Source organism: Plecotus auritus (assembly GCF_963455305.1).
Source record: "Plecotus auritus genome assembly, chromosome: 7".
NCBI classification, from domain to species: Eukaryota; Metazoa; Chordata; class Mammalia; order Chiroptera; family Vespertilionidae; genus Plecotus; species Plecotus auritus.
Window position 1 is genome coordinate 23708830 of NC_137774.1, and position 21289 is coordinate 23730118.

At 37.3% G+C, this 21289-nt stretch overlaps 1 protein-coding gene across 3 annotated transcripts in view; it reads left to right on the forward strand.

Annotated features, from left to right (window-relative positions):
* The window catches only part of USP32 (ubiquitin specific peptidase 32), a 127639-nt gene that overhangs the window by 17332 nt on the left and 89018 nt on the right, over positions 1 to 21289 (forward strand). For all 3 annotated transcript variants that reach the window (XM_080679027.1, XM_080679026.1, XM_080679028.1), the window contains exon 2: positions 17593 to 17720. In XM_080679027.1, coding sequence (XP_080535153.1) covers positions 17593 to 17720 — 128 coding nt within the window. The remainder of the gene's footprint in view (positions 1 to 17592; positions 17721 to 21289) is intronic.

Sequence of the window (21289 nt, forward strand, 5' to 3'; positions counted from 1 at the left end):
TTGATTGAAGAGGGTGGGCTAAGGGAAACCCTCCTTCTGTGCACGAATTTTGTGCACTGGGCCACTAGTTTACTTATAATTTGCCTTATTACTAGGCACATGTTTCTTTCAACTTTTTACTCAAAACATTATGCTTAAGTGAACATTTTTATTTGTTTCCACTAATTTTAGGATTCTTTCCTTGGAATAGATTTCCAGAACTGACAATCTTTTTTTTTTTTTTTTTTTTTTTGATACTCAATATAATTATCTATTTTTACAGTAAATCCTTTTATTGTTTTTTAATTTTAATTTTCAGTTACAGTTTACATTCAGTATTATTTTCTACTAGAGGCCCAGTACACAAAATTCATGCACGGGTAGGGTCCCTAGCAGCTGCCGGCTGGGGCCTCCCTTCCCCCGGCTGCCTGCCGCCACCATTGGCCAGGGTGGGGCCGCCCCAGGGGGAGGGGGTTCTCAGGCAGTAGGTTCGCCAGCCCTGCCCCCTGGTCGAACTCCCGGTTGAGGGGACAATTTGCATATTAGGCTTTTATTATATAGGATTGGTTTCAGGTGTACAGCATAGTGGTTAGACAATGATATACTTTACAAAATGGTCCCCCTGATATTTTCAGTATCCACCTGGCACCATACATAGTTATTGCAATATTACTGACTATATTCCTGAGCTGTACTTGACATCCCCATGACTATTTTGTAACTACCAATTTTTACTTCTTTTTTTTTTTTTTTTTAAATATATTTTATTGATTTTTTACAGAGAGGAAGGGAGAGGGATAGAGAGTTAGAAACATCGATGAGAGAGAGACATCGATCAGCTGCCTCCTGCACACCCCCTACTGGGGATGTGCCCGCAACCAAGGTACATGCCCTTGACCGGAATCGAACCTGGGACCCTTCAGTCCGCAGGCCGACGCTCTATCCACTGAGCCAAACTGGTTAGGGCGCAATTTGTACTTCTTAATCCTTTAACCTTTTTCACCTAGTCCTTCAATCTACCTCCCCTCTGGCAACCATCAGTCTGTTCTCTGTATCTGTGAGTCTGTTTCAATTTTGTTCATTTATTTTGTTCTTTGGAGTAGCGTTCGCCAACTGGTGGTCTGTGGACCACTGGTGGTCCATGAGGTCTGAAAGGTTGGCGACCGTTGCTTTAGAGTTCACATATAAGTGAAATCGTGTTATTTGTTTTTCTCTGACTGACTTATTTCACTGATCATAATACCTTCTAGGTCCATCCATGCTGTAGAAATGACAACCTTTTGACTCAAATAATTTTCTGAAAGTAATATATGAATGTTGATTTTACTAAACATTTATTAAAAATTGGTATTAAAATTTGCAAAACAATTCTCTGTTAATTAAATAGTCTGAAATGGTAGCTTCTTTTAGTTTGTATTTTTTGAATTAGTTTTTATGGTAGAATCTTTCCCTCCATTTTTGGTAGTTGTATTTATTCATTATTTGTCTTTTGGAGTTTTGTTCTTAAATAATAGTAGTTCTTAAAATTGTTTCTTTTTTCTTTTTTTAAAATATATTTTTATTGATTTCAGAGAGGAAGGGAGAGGGAAAGAGAGATAGAAACATCAATGATGAGAGAGCATCATTGATTGGCTGCCTTCTGCACACCCCCTACTGGGGGTTGAGTCTGCAACTTGGGCATGTGCCCTTGACTGGAATTGAACCTAGGACCCTTCAGTCCGCAGGCCTATGCTCTATCCACTGCATCAAACCAGCTAGGGCTTAACATGTCTTAAAAATAAATCGGTTTTACTTTATGATGGCATATTTTTAGTATTTAACTTTTTGTTATTCACCTGAAATTTATTTTGGAGTGTGGTAAAATTATGATCTAAATTGTAAGATTTTTGTTTGTTTTTTCATTTGTGTATGTGTGTGTTTTACTTTTAAAGCAGCTATCTAATAGCCAGGGAATCATTTATATTCGCATTTAAAAAAAATCTTTAAACAATTGAATATGTGCAATAACTCGTATTTTGCCTCATACATTCTGTTCTAATTATTCTCCTATGTAGTCTTACATCAGAAACTTGTGTATTTCTCAGAAAAACTTGCATTTGTACTATATGAAGTCAAGACTTCCTTATTTTAAATTATTTTGTTCTGCTTTGGTTGTTGGGAAGTGTTTGTACACTTTTGCTTTTATGTAATAAAACTTTAGAATGTTGCCATCTTGAGGTTGTTTATAAAACCAAGTATGATCATCAAAAATTGCTGACAATGATGAAGTGTTTATTTTGTACAATAAGGAAAATGAACTGACACTCATTTTTTTTACATTGGTCTTTAGAGAGAGAGAGTGGAAGGGAGGGAGAAGGGGGAAGAGAGAGAGAGAGAAAAAATTGATGTGAGAGAGACACTAGTTGGCTCCTGCACCTGCAACTCAGGTACGTGTCCTTGACTGTGCCCTTGATCGGGAATTGACCCGTGACCCTTAGGTCCAAGGGCTGACACTCTAAGCATGGAGCCAAACTAGTCAGGGCACTCTTAGACTTATTTTATGTTTACTTTTTTCATGGCCAGATTCAATTCGTGGTTATAACAGTTCTTTTTGTGTTGTTGTTAATCCTCACCCAAGGATATTTTTCCCATTGATTTTTAGAGACTGGAAGATTGGGAGGGAGAACATTGATGTGAGAGAGATACATCGATTGGTTGTCTCCCACTTAGGCCTGCACCTGGTGGGGATGGAACCTGCAACCGAAGTGAGTGCCAAGGACTGGGAATCAAACTGTGACCTCCTGGTTCCTGGGTCAATGCTCAACCACTGAGCCACACTGGCTGGGCAAAAAGGGGGCTTGAGATTTTTTTATCCACTTTAATAATAGCAGTGTGTTTCTTGAGTGTGTTTGTGGAATACTCATTTCAGTTTTAAATGTCAGAGTACTAGAACTATTAGTATTAAACACATGAATTAATTTTTCATGTCATTTTGAAGCCTATCCTTTGTATAAGTTTGGATTCAAGGCCAAACTCTTCTTGATAGTTTTGTTCTAGTTTTTCTCATATATTTATCCTGTGGTATTATTTTTGGTATTTTAATAAAATTACATATAAAATTATATTTGTAAAAATGTCTTTTCTGAATGAGTCCTTTTAGTAATTACTTTGTTTCCTAATGACTTTATAACCATTACCATGAAGTGAGTGTAGAATAATGAAAAAGTAATAAAATTTTTGTGTGTAACTAGGACAAGAATTCCTTGGGGAAATATTGAGTGAATGATTACAGGAAAGTAATTCTTTAGTTACAGATTAATTGTCTTGAAAGTTAAATTCAGCTTTAAAATGCAGTCATTTTAAAAGACAAATTCATAAAGAAAGTAGATTAATTGAATTAACTAGAGCTTGATTGATAAGGTAAACTGGAAAACAATGAACTTTAAAAAAAAAAAAAATTAACTTTGATTTGTTGAAATAACTTCTTTTCTTCAAGCCATAAGCTGGTAATGCTGCTGTCTGTTTACCTGAATGTTTAGTAAAACAGTAATGACTTTTCCCCTTATGCTTGTGGGTAAACTGTTGCCATTTATGCCAATAGTTTTACAGTTAGGTACCTGCCTGAAAGTTGTGATCGAGAGTTTAGGATGAGAAGAATATACTATATCATTGGTATTAGAAAATTTGAGATCAGGGAGCTAGTAAGAAACAATATCTAAAATACTCATGAAAATTAAGTATTTATGGTATATGAATCCTTTCTGCAAAATTTGTAAGCTCTTAGATCTTAATATAATTTTAATTTAAAAATTTCAGTTTAAAACGTTTATCATTACCAGATTGGTAAACACTCTTGAGAAAATATAAAGCAAGAACTCATTTTGGGGTGCATTTGAGGTCTTACTCCTGGCATATGTGGTCAGTTTGGCTCAAACTTTTATTAAAAACAAACAACTCGGTTAATGCCTGAATTTATCTTTTTTTATAAATATGCTTTTCAAATGGATTTTAGAGAGGAAGGGGGGGAGAGAGAGAGAAAGAGAGAGAGAGAGAGAGAGAGAGAGAGAGAGAGAGAGAGAGAGAAATAAATGAGAGAGAATCATCAATCGGCTGCCTCTTACACACCCCTACTGGGGATCGAGCCCATAACCCAGGCATGTGCTCTGACTGGGAATTGAACTGTGACCACCTGGTTCATGGGTTGATGCTCAGCCGCTGAGTCACACCAGCAGGGCACATGTGAATATCTTTATATAATTCAGAATTGTCCACACTGACACCCTAATTTTTTCAAAATTGCTTTTAGTATTAGAAGGAGTAACATCTGAAGGTTTTTCAGATGTCATATGTTGTAACCATTAATAGTACTGAAAAGGATATTTTTCCTGTCACTTGGTAGGTGTAGTGGTTGCCAATCAGTTTATTTTCAAAGTATCTATATAAATAAAAGCCAAGTGACCGGAACAGCGGAATGACCAGAATGACCGGTCGCTATGACATGCACTGTGGCAGCCAACCAGCCCGATGGGGGCCCTGTTCAGCACCCCCCCAACCGCCCGCCACCCCTCTCCCCCGGCCAACCCGGCCCCAATCAGTCCCCCATCCCGATCAGGGGAAGGGCCAGCTGGTCAACCTCAAGCGTTCCCTTCCCTAACCCCCCCATCACCCAGCCCCTATCGGTCCCCATTGGGACCCCACCTGTGCAAGAATTCATGCACCAGGCCTCCAGTTTCTTCATAATGACAGCAGCATTGAGAATAGAGACACTGTATGTGCTCTTTTTCACCAGTTTTTCAAGAATGATGTTTATTTCAATTATTTATATCTACATGGAAAGCAGAACTATTCCAAATTTCATTACTATGTTTTCTTTTGACTAGTACTTTTTTGTTTTGTTTCCAAATTTCTATTAATTTGTTTTTTTCTAAGGTGATTTTTTTGTAATGCCTTTCAGCAAGGATCTTAGTGACACTTAAGAATAGGTGAATTCTCATACAACTGTAGGAAAAATTTAATGATTTCTTAATTAAAACTCAAGAAAATAACTTTAAACCTGAATTATGGGCTTAGCTAGTAGTACTAATAGTAGAATGTAGATGATCTGACTTTCAATTTTGTAACCATTTGATGAAGATATAAATCTGTGTTATTTGTGGCTTTCTTTAAAATTGAAGCCTAAAATATAGACTTTGATTTTTACATGGAAGATGAATCTCATTGGAGGATTGGACTTTTTAAAAATTTGCATACATATTCATGAATAGTAAAGTTTCTGGAAAGGTAAGGTTTAGGACGTATTATGTTGTAAAAGACTGTTCTTAAAGTGAAATAGAATGGAGGTAATAAATGGTTTCAAATTCATGAATTTTAAATGTGATTGGCTTAGCTGTTTTGGGGCAATGGTGGTAAGAGAACCTCACGGGTTTTGTTAGGGAACCTTAAAGTACTTGTGGGTGAGGCAGCCTTTCTCCAAGCCTCCCCACTCCGGTTTCCCAACCTTTCTCTCTCTCCATCTCCCTCAATCCTTTCCCTCTTTGCTTTCTTTCTTTTCCTCTCTCCTTCCTCTTCCAAACAGGGAAGAAACAGTACTGAAATATATGTTATTCTTATCTCAAGACTATTTTAAGAATCTTGTGAGATAGTGTCTGTGAAATTGCTTTTTAAAAAGTAAAATGCTAGGTTAGCTACAACATTTAATCTTATTTTGTTTACGGTTAAAGGCAGTGATGATAACCTGTCATTACATTTTGGTTAGATTTGGAAAGGGATTTAGGCTACTAGATGTCTTTGACTGATCCCCCTCACTCCCAGGAGAGTACTTGGAAGCATATAATTTAATGTAGTTGAACTGATGAGTGCCATGTTGCTGATAGCTCAGAAGTTTATGAATCAGGAGAATGACTAATTTGTGTGTTTGCTGGAAACAAGTGAATGAACTTAGAAAACTTGTCAATATATGTTGACTAGTTATTTTGTTACATTATGGAGAATTTTTAAAAAAGCTAATGAATACTTAAAAGTATTCTTTCCATTTTTAAGACTCTTCTGTGGTATTTAAGTATACAACAGATTTCCTATGGCCATAAACTAAGTGGAGTCTTTTTTGATTGATGTTCTTTTCTTACGGGCAGTTTTCAAGGACACATTCTTTCTAGAAATTATTTGAATTTGTTAACTATAATTGGCATGTTTCAGAATGAGCTGTTATTCTTAGTAGAAGAAAACTTGTACAACTTGCATTTTTCTTCATTTGTATTCTAAGTTTTTAAGTTGTTTGTTAATGGTTTATTCATTAACAAAATAGCTTTGTTGTCCAGCACACAGATTTCATTCATATTATTTTTTCTTCACATTTTTATGCTTGTTAATAAAAAAACTAATGGGAAGAAAGAAGCAGAATTTTCTCTTAGACTACTTTAATTTTTATGCAGTGCAGCAAAGCTCAGGGATGCCGAGGAACAGAAGTAGTGGCAGATGGTCCAACCTGATGCTCTGCAAAGTTAGGGAGGTTCGTTTTGATTACAGACACTAGCAGTCTGTGAAGTGACGATATGGAGTCACAATCTATTCTACAGCCTGCACTAACCATGTGTGTTGTGGTAAAGCCAAAAACAACTTTGTATGGATATAGTAGAAGAGATGACTTGGTCTAGTACTGTTTCTAAGTTGTGAGGTTCTGACCTATAACTTTTTCTGATTGTTGCCTATACATCTTTATATATTTCAAGTAGTCAAATTGTCTTTTTTATAGTACTCTCTATAGATATCCAGATCTTGTCCAGAGTGATCTCGTCTATTAATGTATTTAGTACTTAACTTTGCAGTCTGCTCATGCCAACTATAATGTAATCATCACTAGTCTGTTTTTTGCAATTTTCCTATCTGTGTTATATTTGTAGATTTTTTCTTTGTTTCTGTCATGGGATTTCTTCTGTATTACTTCTACTTTTATGTTCTGTTTATATTTTACCCTTTTTTTCTCATAGATATTTTAGAAACTTTGGAGGAATGGTTATTTTTGACATTACCTTCAAAAGCTATATTTCTATATTTTAGTTTAGAGCCAGAACAAAATATTGTGAATACTTAAAGGGATTTGTGAAAATGTCATTTTGGTAGACTTGTTCACTATCAAAGGTTAGATTTGTGTTATTGAGTGATTTAAATGAGGTTAGAGAAACATATTGGATTAACTGAGCCATTGGAACACGTTTTTTTAAACCTAAGAATAAGCCTAGTTTTAAAGTACTCTATCGATTTATTTCTCTATAGAAACAATGTTATAAATGATTATTAGATTCATTGGGAGCTGGCTTACAGAAATTTAATTCAACCGGTTAGCTGAAATACTGTACATTTGCAATAAAAAAAAAAGTAGTAGGAACAAAACTGGGAATACTAGATGACAATAAAATTGAAAAAGTTATTTAAAGATGTATATAAATGCTAATGTTTATAGATATGGAACACCCATCCCTGCTAGGCCAGTCACCCTTTTCAGATGCAGCCTTAGAGTGTTTATCAACTACTATTACACACTTAGAGGGATAAGGGTATCATTAGGAAATTTTTGTCCATTTGTAAGGAGCTGTTGAGTTGTCAGTAAGTCAGATATTTGTACTATGTTGAACTGTTCCTATGTATCTGGCATAGATTCATTAGTTTTCATGTAGTAGAATCTACTCTTAAATCAGCCTTTTTTTTCTCAGTATAATATTCAAGTTTCATCCATGTTGTTATGTGTATCAGTACCTTTTTCTCTTTATTGGTGAATAATTTTCCATAATATTAATGTATCTTAATCTTTTTATTCATTTGTGCATGGACATTTGGGTCATTTCCAGTTTTTGGTTATTATCAACTAGGGGCCCAGTGCCTGAATTTGTGCACCTTGAAAGGAACTGTGGGCCATGCCCCTGCCTGGCCCCTCCCACCGTGGCCCCTGGTCCCTGTCTGCTGGCAGCCCTGCTCCTGCTGCCGCTGGCCCCGCTCGCACCTGCTGATGGCACGGAGTGATTGGGGCCGGCACCATTAGTGGGTGCAAGTGGTGGTTGCTGCCCCTATTGCCCCTCAGGTGCAGGGGGAGGTGGAGAAGCCCTGAGGGGAGATTGGGGCCGGCAGCTGCCACTTGCACCCGCTGACAGCACCGAGTGATTGCCGTGGGTGCGAGCGGCGGCTCCGGTGGGGCCAGTGCTGGCAGTAGGTGCAAGTGCTGGGTGGGACCATGGCGCACGGGAGCAAAGAATTTTCAGTAACCACCAGAGGCTCGCCCTGGATTACAGCGACCAGCGCCCCACCTTGGTCTGGTGCCCCTGCTCACCTGCTCCACCATCCCACTGCTGCCAAAGCCCACCATGTTCTGTACTCTGCCGCCTGATGCCGATGCCCACCATGTTCTGTGCACGTGCCCCCTGATGGTCAGCGCACGTCATGGTGACCGGTTGTTCAGTTGTTCTGCCGTTTGGTCTATTTGCATATTAGGGATATATATATATATATATATATATATATATGAGGTTACTGTGAACATTTTGAAAACGTCTTGGTTTTGGGATCATATATATATATTTATGTATTTTTATTGATTTCAGAGAGGAAGGGAAAGGGAGATAGAAGCATCAATGATGAGAGAGAATCATTGATTGGCTTCCTCCTGCACTTCCCACACTAGGGATTGAGCCCACAACTCTGGCATGTGCCCTGACCAGGAATCGAACATATCTTTTTACTTTTCTTAGATAAATACTTTAAGAGTGAAATTGCTAGGTTACAGAATATGTACTTGTTTAACTTAATAAGAAACTGCTAAACCTTTTCCACAGCAGATTTACTAATTTACATTCCCTCTTGCAATGAATCAGAGTTTCAGTTTCTCTATATCCTTGTCAACATTTGGTGTTCTCAGCCTTTTTAATTTTAGGCACTTTAATAGTTATGATATTGGTTTTAACTTGCATTTCCTTGATTACTAATGAAATTGAACACATTTTCTAATGTTTTCTCTCTTATGAAATCCTCATTTAAGTCTTTTTTCCATCTTCCATTTGGCTGTCTTTTTAATATATGCTTTAAAGGAAGATAAGAGATTCTAGTTTATAGAACAGATATTAAGCCAGTTTCAGAATTTCCAATTTTGTGCCACTTGATGAAAGATTACAGGTATGTGTGAGAGTTTAACGCTTCCACTTTCCTTTGCACCTTCTTAGAGAAAAAACTCTTATGACACCCTTTAGCACTAGAAATATACATTCTGAAACTGGTGGGGTAGTGTTCTCATCCAAGTCACTAGTGGCAAAAAAACTTGGTGTCTGTAGGCTGTCTCTTGTTTGAGATGTTCCATCTAGGATGCCCTGTATTATCTACTTGAAGTGGCTTTGAGGTAGCTTTTGCTATAGGTGGCCTGCCAGAGACTTTTGGTAGGTAAATTCACTTTAGATCAGCTGCACCAAGCACATTTATAAATTAATACCGTTTGTGATGTCTTCGCTACATTTGGTGCTTTTCTTCTGTGTTTGGAAATTCTTGTTCTACATTGGCAGTGAAAAGCATGTTTTCCAGTTTTTACCTCAGTGGTTTTCATCTGATTCAGATGTTAAATTTTCATTCATGCCTTTGGAACCAAACTGTTTAAACAGCAACTCCTATCTTTCAGCAAAAATCTGAATGTATGATACTGCCATATTTCTATGAGAGAGTGGATGAAAAGGGCGCTCTGCAATCAATCTGACTGAAAGTAACCTCACAAGGTGATCTGATCATAAATTCCTAGCTGGGCAAATGATGGTGGATAGTCATGTCCCAGGGCTATAGAAAGGTTTACTTTTGTCCAGCTTATCCGTGTTGTATATGCAGTCACAATAAAATATTTTTTTTTGGGGGACCCATTCATATAGCTTTTATTACAATATATTTTAATAATTGTTCTATTTTTATTATTGTTGTTAACTCACTGTGCCTAATGTATAATTTGAGTTTTATCATAAGTGTGTATGTAAGGGAAAAAAGTATATGTGAGTTCCGTACTATCCACCGTTTTAGGCATCCACTGGGGGTCTTGGAATGTATTTCCCAAAGATACTGTACTTTTATTTTCCTTTCAAGGACTGTGAGCTCTAATCTCTACATAGGACCCTGCAAAAGCAATTTAAATACGCTTCTTTATCTACATTGGAAAGGAAGAGTTGGCCTGTTTGTCTGTACTATAGAAATTGTATTAGTTTGCTCAGTCTGCTAAACAAAATACCAAAAATTGGGTGGCTTAAAAAACATTAATTTTTTCACAGTTCTAGGAGCTGCAAAGTTCATCAAGGTTCTGGCAGGATTTAGTGATGGTTCTCTTCCTGGCTTGCAGATGGCTACCTTATCTCTGTGCCTTCAAGTGCCTTTTCCTCTGTGTTAACTAAGGAACATTCAAACCTGTGAAGAATTTTTGTGAGTTTATTTGTGCTAAACTATCGACAAATGCCGGGAAGCAGAATCTCCATGGATTGAGATAATGTCTCAGAATGGCAATTTTGCACCTTGTTTTATACATTAGGATCAAAGGAGAAGATGTGTGTAACATGAAATCCATTGGTGATAGCTTAGGGAGGTGGGAGAAAGTAAAGGGGGGGACCTCTGGCATTGGATAAAAAGTAAAGGGATCGATACATTTTTTATATAGGTGAGTACAGGATAGTTAACAGTCAACAATTAACATGGTAACAATAACAATGAGGATTTATGGTCCCCTGCCCTGGTGCATTGGTTGTGCTCTGAGGGGTCTGGAAAAAAGGGAGTTACCCTGATGTTCCAAGACAGTCCACCCTCCAACTCTCCCATCTCGAACAATTCAGTTCTGGACCAAGTTGTTCTCAGAGAAAGTGTTTCCGATGTTAACCAAAACCTGACAAAAAGCATCTCTTAGGCAACAAAGGAGAGAATGTTTTTGTTGGTGACGATTAGCACAATTTTAAAACATAAAGAGGCCATCCAGAGTGCTAATGTTGCTCACAAGACATTACGGGCAATTGAACAGGTAGAAAAACTGCTGTTGATTGGATAAGCATAAAGCAGCTGTGATAGCAGTTAGCCCGTGATTGCATTTCGGAGACAGTGATATGAAAAAATCATTTAAGGTTAGTAGGAGGTGGTTTGATAAATTTAAGAAAAGAAGTGTTTGTTTATAGGTTAAACAGCACATTAAACATGTATATAAGAAATCATTTGGGGGGTTTGGAACAGATTAATTCAATTTACATGATTTCTAATGGGGGGGGGGAAGGAATGATTCAGTTTTCGAACAAATCACTTCTCCATCAGCCTTCTCCAATGCATTAAGTTGGAGAACCGAGGTTCCATTGTATGTTGTCATAGATACAAAAAGACAATAATAAACAGGCTCAGTTAAGATAAGGTTGACCTTTGTCAGGGAAGATACTGGCCTAGGACATGACGACCCATCATAAACTGCTTTTAGTTAAAAAAAAACAAAAAAACCCCACATTTTTATTTCAGACCATCCTTTGTGGTTATTTTAGGATTCTGCGTTTGTAAGACTGCCTCACAGGCCTCCTCTGAGCTTTTCAGGTTTAGTATGTGGCCCCTTTTTGTCTGCACCTGTGTGCCTAAAGGCAGAGCAAGAGAGTAAGCTTTTAAGCTCTGGTGTTTCTTATAATCTTATCCTATCATGACTTCACTCTTATGACCTCATTTAACCTTAACTACTTCCCAACTCTAAATACAGTCTCGCTGGGGGTTAGGGTTTCAACATACGAATTTTGAGAGATGTGTACATTCAATCTATAACATTTTAACCCTGGCCCTCCAAAATGAATGTCCACAATACATCAGAAATACATTCATTCTATCCCAACAGCCCCCCAAATCTTAATTCATTCCAGCATCAATTCTGAAGCCTAAAGTCCATAGTCTTATCATCTGAATCCAGATATGGGTGAGACAGGAGATAATTCATCCTGAGACAAAATTCCTCTCTTGCTGTGAACCTGTGAAACTAGTCAAGTTAATGTGCTTCCAAAATATATTGGTGAGACAGAATAGGATAGTCATTCTGATTTCAAAAGGGAGAAATCTGAAGACATGACAGGTCCCACGAAAACCTAGAACTTAGCATATCACATTCCATTAGATGTCTCAAGAATAACCCTCTTTGGTTCAGTGCACTGCCCTCCAGGCCCAATGGGGAGGCAGTGTACCCCCATGGCTCTGTGGGGCAGTCAGGGCCATCACCTTGCTCTTGAGGCACTGGGTGGTGGCATCCTGGTTCTCCATCCTCAAACCAAGGAGACCCCACCTTTTGAAACCAGTCCTGCCTCTTGGGCCTGTGGTAGGAGTGGCAGCCCTGCCATCTCTGAATCAGCTTTGCAGTCAAGCTTCCCTTTTCTTGAAGGATAATCTCTTGTTTGTGCTAGGTAACTAGGTCCCATCTGTAGAATCCCAGAAGTCTTGACAGCCCCTCCCCCGCCGCTTTTTTTCTGTTTCCTTTAGTCCCAGCTGGAAGTGTTTCTGCTGGTATAATAGTCTTTATTCCTGGCTTCTGCTGAGGTGATTGATTAAATTGATGGCTCACATCCATACTAATCTTATCAAATAGTTTTTCAGCCACACCTTTAGTGTTCTCTTCAGAATAAACTTTGTCTTTTTGTAGTATGAATAGGCTGAGCATTTTCCAAATCTTCAAGTTCTGTGTCTCTTTCCTCTCAGGAGAAAACAATTCTTTGATACTTTGCTTAGAAATATCCTCAGTTAAATATTCAATTTCATCACGCAAAGATTCAGCCCACTTGGCCACTTTTTAACAAGGATCTCCTCTTCTTCAGTTTCCAATAACATATTCCTCATTTCTGTCTGAGATCTCCCCAGAATGGCCTTTGATGTCCATATTTCTACCAATGGGCTCTTTACAGCAATATAGGCCTTTTCTGGCATGCACCTCAAAACTCCTCCAATCTATATCCATTACAGAGTTCCAAACCACGTCCACATTTTTAGGTATTGGTTATAGCAGCAACCATTTCTCAATACAAAACTTGGTATTAGCTTGGGCTGCCACACAAAATACCAAAGCCTGGGTGATTTAAACTACAAAATTTATTTCCTCACAGTTCTGGAATAGCGCTAGCAAGTCTAAGATCAAGATTCTGTCAGGGTTTGGTTTCTGGTGAGAACTCTCCTTGGCTTGAAGATGTTTGCTTTTTTCCTGGATTCTTACATGGCCTTTCTTCTCTGTGCATGTGGGGAGGTAGAGATGGGGGACAGTGCAAGCTCTCTGTTGTTTCTTATATAGGCACAAGACTATCAGTCCTACTCGCATAACCTCATTTTTTCATAACTCCAAATGCAGCCACATTGGGAGTTAGGGCTTCAGCAAATGAATTTTGGGAGTGACACATTTAGTCCATATCAGACATGTAAACACAAAATATTCAAATTCTCCTTTAGACTTTATCTTCATCAGTGACACAGATTATACCTTAGAACCAAGCAGACATCTAGAAATCATCATAGATCCTTTTTTCTTTATTGTTCTTTCACAGCTAATTATTTATTGAACCATTCAGTCAATTTTACTATCTCTTAGATCTGCCTTACTTTACCTCTGTTTTTTTTTTTTTTTTTTTTTAATATTTTATTGCTTTTTTACAGAGAGGAAGGGAGAGGGATAGAGAGTTAGAAACATCGATGAGAGAGAAACATCCATCAGCTGCCTCCTGCACACCTCCTACTGGGGATGTGCCTGCAACCAAGGTACATGCCCTTGACCGGAATCGAACCTGGGACCTTTCAGTCCGCAGGCCGACGCTCTATCCACCGAGCCAAACCGGTCAGGGCTCTGTTGTTTTTTTTTAAAATAAATTTTTATTGATTTCAGAGAGGGAGGGAAAGAGGGAGAGAGAAGCATCAATGATGAGAGAGAATCATTGATTGGCTGCCTCCTGTATACTCTCTACTGGGTACTGAGCCTGCAACCTGAGCATGTGCCCTTGACTGGAATTGAACCCGGACCTTCAGTCCGAAATCTCTATCCACTGAAAAAGCTCTGTCCCAGCTAGGGCTTTACCTCCGTTTTTAGTTTAGGCCTTCATCTCTTGTCTGAACTAATGCAGTAGTTGCTCAACCAGTCTTTCTGCTGCCTATGTCTTTTCAACACAAAACCATGAATGTAAGCATAAACCTGATTGTTACTTCTTAACACTCAGGAATAGTGTAGTGTCCATCCATATACTTGTACCTTCTTTCATCAGTTAGGATTGTTTCAATGTATATTAAACAGAAAATAACAATATACAAGGTTTTATGTTTCTCACACATATCTGGAGATAGGATATGCAGAGGTTATATGGCAATTCCATGGTAATCTAAGCTTTTCTGTTTTTTTTATTGACTTTAGGGAGAGAGAGGGAGAGAGAAAGGAACATCAATTTGTTGTTCCAATTATTTATGTATTTATTGGTTGATTCTTGTATGTGCTCTTCCTGGGGATTGAATTCATAATCTTAGTGTATAGGTATGACACTCTAACCAGCTGAACTACCTGGCCAGGGCTAATTTTTATTATTCTATTTTCCATCTTGCCTAAATTTTTATTTTTAAAGTTTTCGAAGTTTCACTTGTACAATGAACACTTTCATGTTCTCCTTGTCTACATATTCACCAAGTGTTAGTCTGTTTATTTTGAATAAATAAAAAAGACTTTATTTTCAGTAAATTATGGATTGTGGCAATATTTCAGTGTCTGATATTCTATTTTGAGCATATACAATAACTTATTCAATTTATCCTCTGTTGATGGACATTGTTTCCTTCTTATAAATGCTTTAAAAAGCTTATTGTACATTTTTTGCCCTGGTCAGTGTGGCTCAGGGAGTGTCGCCCCATGCACTGAAGGGTCTCAGGTTCTATACCTTAGTTACCACTTTGCTCCCCACCCCTGTTTGGGGATGTGTGGGAGGCAACCAGTTGATGTGTCTCTCTCACATTGATGTGCTCTCTCCATGTCTCTCTCTCTCCCCATCTCCTTCCTATCTTTCTCCCTTCCACTCTCTGAAAAAGTAATGGGAAAAAAAATATCCTCAGGTGAGGATTAACAAAAAACAAACAAAATGTTTATTGTACATTTTCTTGTTATAAATGAATAACAAAACATTACAAAACAGTTTTTCAAATAATTTGTAACCAACAGTATATGTGATTATTATTTTATACCTTAGTGATTGATTTACTTGTCTCCTCCACTAGACTGTGAGTATCCTAATTTGTTAATGAAGTCATTAATGAAAATTAGCCATCTTGAAGAAATAGATATATTCCAGTAGCTAAATAATTTCTTCTCTATTACTGTAATTTATAAGATGAGTTTTGTTTTTCATTTTTATGTTCTAACAAGGAAAAAGTATATTAGTGTATAGGGAATGTTAATATTATGAGCCCAATTTTTAATGAATTAAGCATCTAATTTCACACTTTGGATACTTATTCAAGCATTAGCTCTTATTGTATTATCATTGTTCAACATGTTGTTGAATCCATGACCTTTCCCTCCCTACCACAGACACTTAATGAATGATGCATAATCTATGTGCCAGGCACTCTTCAGTCTTTATCTTGCTGATCCTTTCTGCCTTACTTGAGACTGTAGACCAGTCTCTTCTTCCTCTTGTTTGGAGACCACACTCTTGTTTTTACTGTTGTAACTATTCCTATCAACCTTCTTTTTTTTTATTTTTAATATATTTTATTGATTTTTTTACAGAGAGGAAGGAAGAGGGATAGATAGTCAGAAACATCGATGAGAGAGAAACATCGATCAGCTGCCTCCTGCACACCTCCCACTGGGGATGTGCCCGCAACCAAGTTACATGCCCTTGACCGGAATCGAACCTGGGACCTTTCAGTCCGCAGGCCCACGCTCTATCCACTGAGCCAAACCGGTTTTGGCTCAACCTTCTCTAAGTATTTTTTTCCACGCACTCTAAGAATTGATCTCTTCCAGTTTCTTCTCTGTCTCATTGTGTTTCTTAGTAATGGTATTAATTGCCACCTATATACTGATGACTCCTATTAAACCTTTCCTAATTTACTAAGCTTTACACTCATAATTGTAAAAACCCAATGGATCTCCTCAAGCTTCCCTATATTTGATGTGTCCTTACCAGAATCTATCATCTTTTCTTGATCACATCCTCATTTTCTTACATTCCCTTTCTACATGATAATGCTATCTTTCAAACTTATCAATATAGAATTCTGAGTATTATTATAGATTGCTTTTACTTTCAAACAAGGTCCAAGTTCCACTAACTTTTCTTTCTAGGTATTTTCCAGATTTAGCTCCTCCTTTTCTTCTTGAAGTAGCAGTCTACTTTTTGCTTCCACGTTTGTTCAGTTCTCTACATTACTGGTAGAGTGAACTATCTGACATTTATCTATGTCCTGTTTTCTGTTTGCCTGGAGTTTCATCTGAATTATATCTGACTGTATGTATCCCTTCCTTATTGTGACAGAACAGAATTCTCTATCACTTGGTCAATGAATGCCTCTCTAAACTTATTATTTACTATTTCCTGCCATGTTTATTTTGTTGTAGTACTATACAAGTCTCCACAAGTTCTATGTGTATAGAAACAAACTGCTATCTCTGCTTGGTATGACCTTGTCCCCTTTGCTTGGATTAGTCTTTAAAATTTTATGTAATCATCTTTTCTGGCCAGCAGTCTTTCTTTTCTTCTAGCATGGACTAAAAATATCATTCCTGTGTCTCCTTTGTGATCATTGTACTGACTGCATAGCATTAAAGAGTGTTTATTTTTCTGTCTTTGTAGACAGAGTTTGATTGTTCTATTCAATGAAAAAAGTCTTCAATGCCTAAAAGGAAGTAATGTCTCAGTAATCATTTTTTGATAGTGAGTATCTAAAAATTTTAGGTTGTTAGAATCATCTATTAATAGGTTACATTATCTGTAAATGATGACAAAAATTTTTTTTTAAAAATATATTTTATTGATTTTTTTACAGAGAGGAAGGGAGAGGGATAGAGAGCTAGAAACATCGATGAGAGAGAAACATCGACCAGCTGCCCCCTGCACACCCCCCACTGGGGATGTGCCCGCAACTAAGGTACATGCCCTTGACCGGAATCGAACCCGGCACCCTTCAGTCCACAGGCCGACGCTCTATCCACTGAGCCAAACCGGTTTCGGCGATGACAAAAATTTAATCTAAACTTGGGGTTATCCTCCACTTAGGTGCATGCTTAAGGACTACAAACAATATAATTTTTATCTCAAAGGAATGAGTACATTGCTGCTGAAAACATATTAATGCCAGAACCCAATGCTATTTAATTTACCTGCTAATTTGAAATATTTGTTGCCTCTTCCTTGCCCCTGCTTAAAATTTGTATATATAATCTGTTGTTTGAAGATAGTGGGTCAAGAATTCTCATATTTATTTTCTAGATTAGATTTGTAAATATTAGAATTATGTCTAAGTATCTTTGGGTTTGTTTTGCTTATCCGGGGAGAGAAGTAATGGTTGCCAAATTTTATTAGGAACTGGATTAAAAAGAAAAGATTTTTGAGAGATTTCTTTTCTCTTCTGGTTTCTTATCCATCTTCTATTTCTGAATTGCAGTTACAGATGTAGAGCTGAAACGACTGAAAGATGCCTTCAAGAGGACCTGTGGACTCTCATATTACATGGGCCAACACTGCTTTATCAAGGAAGTGCTTGGGGATGGAGTGCCTCCAAAAGTTGCTGAGGTAATCTCTGTGTTCTAGGTGTTCCTTTGAGATAGTTACCCACCAGCCTGAATTTTTGAGGGGCCTCTTGGTCTTAACAAACTTAAACCCCCCTTTATTTTTCTTGCTGAGTAGTTAAGTTTTAGATGTCAATATGGCTGTGTTCTTAGAGGCTAAATGGAAATACTGCAGAGCTGAAATTCTGCTTTTGTATTTCTGAGCTTTACTAGCCACTGACTATGATCATGAAACCATTTGTATGACTGGCTTCTTATTCTTGTAAACCTCATCACTCTGGCATATTTTTATGTTGGGATTATGTTTTATAAATTTTGTGTTTAAACCTTTTCATATAAAAAATTAAATTTTATAAAATTAAATGTTGTAAATGAAACACTAGCTTATTGGAACTTTAAAGGCTTATTTAAATTCTACTAAAGTTTTTAGATAGAGATAAAATGTGCTAAGTTGATAAAAATACTCCCCTTTCTAAAAATAATAAGTTTACTATTTTATAGGTATAGTCACAGATATACACTATGTCATTCTAAATGCGAAAAGAGAGTAAGATTAATAAAACAGGGAAAATTATAATAGGAATTTTAAGCTTGGTATATTACATAGAACCATAATTCACCATTCCAAATTAGTGACAGTTTCTATTCTGACCTGTCTTGTGTGCTTTTGAATCTTGTGGTTTACATGATACAGAGATTACATTTTTGTGTGTATGTGTTTTAATCTTTCTTTGGTGGGGATATATGTTGCATTAATTCTCTTATAAGTATTGTGTAAAATTGTGTAGTTCTTGTTCTGTCATTATTTCAAATTTATGACAGAGTTAGCTTTTTCCTAATACGACTTACTGGGTTCTCTGTTTCAGTATGAATTCACCTATTTTTTATTTATTGATTTAAGAGAGAGAGAAATGCTGATTTGTTGTTCCACTTATTTATGCATTCATTGGTTGCTTCTTATATGTGCCCTGACTGGGGATGGAACCTGCAATGCTGGCGTTATTGGGATGACGCTCTAACCAACTGAGCTACCTGCCCAGGGCTGAAATCTTTCTTGACTACTGGAAATAAACTTATATAATTTTGTATTCTTTGTTGTTTACATCTTAGTTGAGATTTTCAACAGTGATTACTCTCTGAAAATTTACTATGTGGATGATATTGTTCTAGTGATGGTATTGAAGATATTTATAACCTCTTTTGTTTTACGATTAGTATTCTAGTTGACCTTGTGATTTAATAAAATAAAATTCAGCTGTTGACACAATGTTTGTCACACACTGATACAAATAGTTGAGTTAGGTTTTGATTTTCCCATTTCTTATAGAGTTATATAGTATTTACTTAATAGTTGAGTAGTATAGTGTTTAGGTCAATATAAGCTACCAGTGGCTGTAGGTAAAGGCACCAACTGGCAGGAATTTAGGAAGAGCTTGCCCAGAGCATGCTTGGCTCTTAGTTTGAAAGATAAGGTCAAACTAATAATGGTATTTTACTGTAGCTTGCCTAGGTGAGACAATTTTTGACTGTCATGGAAGTTCTCAGAAATGCTTGCTTACTACAACTTTTACATTTAAGAAATAGGAATGATATGCCACTATATCAAATTTTCCTCCCTCTGAAAAACTAAGAAAATAAGTCTTTAAAACCAAAATGCTTATTAATGAGATGAGGAAGATGTAGAGTAATTAAACACATGTAAGGGAAAATGTATACATCTATTTTTGATTAAAGTTCTACACCATGTTGGTGCCAAGAAATACTAATTCAGTTGTTTACTTCTCTTCTTCACTGTGTTTCCCTTACCCCCATTTGATTCCTTGCACATATATGCACAATATTTATTATGTGAGGTATAATTTTTATTATTTGGCTTTATGAATAGTTTCTTTATTTTTTTATTTTTTTAATTTAATAAATCTTTATTGTTCAGATTATTACAATTGTTTCTCCTTTTTTCCCCCATAGCTCCCCTCCACCTGGTTCCCACCCCACCCTTTGCCCTTATCTCCCCCCACACGGTCCTCATCCATAGGTGTATGATTTTTGTCCAGTCTCTTCCTGCACCCCCCCATACGACTTTCCCCCTGAGAATTATCAGTCCACTCCCTTTCTATGCCCCTGATTCTATTATATTCACCAGTTTATTCTGTTCCTCAGATTTTTAATCCACTTGATTTTTAGGTTCACTTGTTGATAGATATGTATTTGTTGTTCATAATTTTTATCTTTACTTTTTTCTTCTTCCTCTTCTTAAAGAATACCTTTCAGCATTTCATATAATACTGGTTTGGTGGTGATGAACTCCTTTAGCTTTTTCTTATCTGTGAAGCTCTTTATCTGACCTTCCATTCTGAATAATAGCTTTGCTGGGTAGAGTAGTCTTGGTTGTAGGTTCTTGCTATTCATCACTTTGAATATTTCTTGCCACTCCCGTCTGGCCTGCAGTTTCTGTTGAGAAATCAGCTGACAGTCATATGGGTGCTCCCTTGTAGGTAACTAACTGTTTTTCTCTTGCTGCTTTTAATATTCTCTCTTTGTCTTTTGCTCTTGGCATTTTAATTATGATGTGTCTTGGTGTGGTCCTCTTTGGATTCCTTTTGTTTGGGGTTCTGTGCGCTTCCTGGATTTATAAGTCTATTTCTTTCACCATGTGGGGGAAGTTTTCTGTCATTATTTCTTCCAGTAAGTTTTCAGTATCTTGCTCTCTCTCTTCTTCTGGCACCCCCATAATTCTGATGTTGGTACGCTTGAAGTTGTCCCAGAGGCTTCTTACACTATCTTCAACTTTTTTTTATTTTTATTATTTTTTTTATTATTATTTTTTAAAATATATTTTATTGATTTTTTACAGAGAGGAAGGGAGAGGGATAGAGAGTTAGAAACATCGATGAGAGAGAAACATCGATCAGCTGCCTCCTGCACACCCCCTACTGGGGACGTGCCTGCAACCAAGGCACATGCCCTTGACCGGAATTGAACCTGGGACCTTTCAGTCCGCAGGCCGACGCTCTATCCACTGAGCCAAACTGGTTTCGGCTATCTTCAACTTTTTGGATTCTTTTTTCTTTTTGCTTTTCCGGTTGAGTGCTTTTTGCTTCTTTGTATTTCAAATCTTTGACTTGATTCTTGCATTCCTCTAGTCTGCTGTTGGGTCTCTGTATAATATTTTTTATTTCAGTCAGTGTATGTTTAATTTCTAGTTGGACCTTTTTCATATCTTTGAGGGTCTCGTTATATTTATCGGCCTTTTCTAGGATATTCTTGAAAAGCCTTATAACCGTGGTTTTGAATTCTGTATCCAGTCGTTTGTTTTCCTCCATTTCTTTCGTTTGTGATCTGTTTCTTCGTCTCCCCATTTTTCATTGCTTCCCTGAGTTGGTAGGGTAGCTTTGTATGCTAGGTTTCCTATATGGCCCAGTGGGTCGGCCTCCCCAGTTAACCTGAGGTGGACACTCTTGGTGCACCCCTTTGTGGACTGTGTGTACAGCCTTGTTGTAGTTAAGTCTTGATTGTTGTTGGTATCACTGGGAGCAATTGACCTGCAGGCCAGTTGGCTGTGAGGATCAGCTG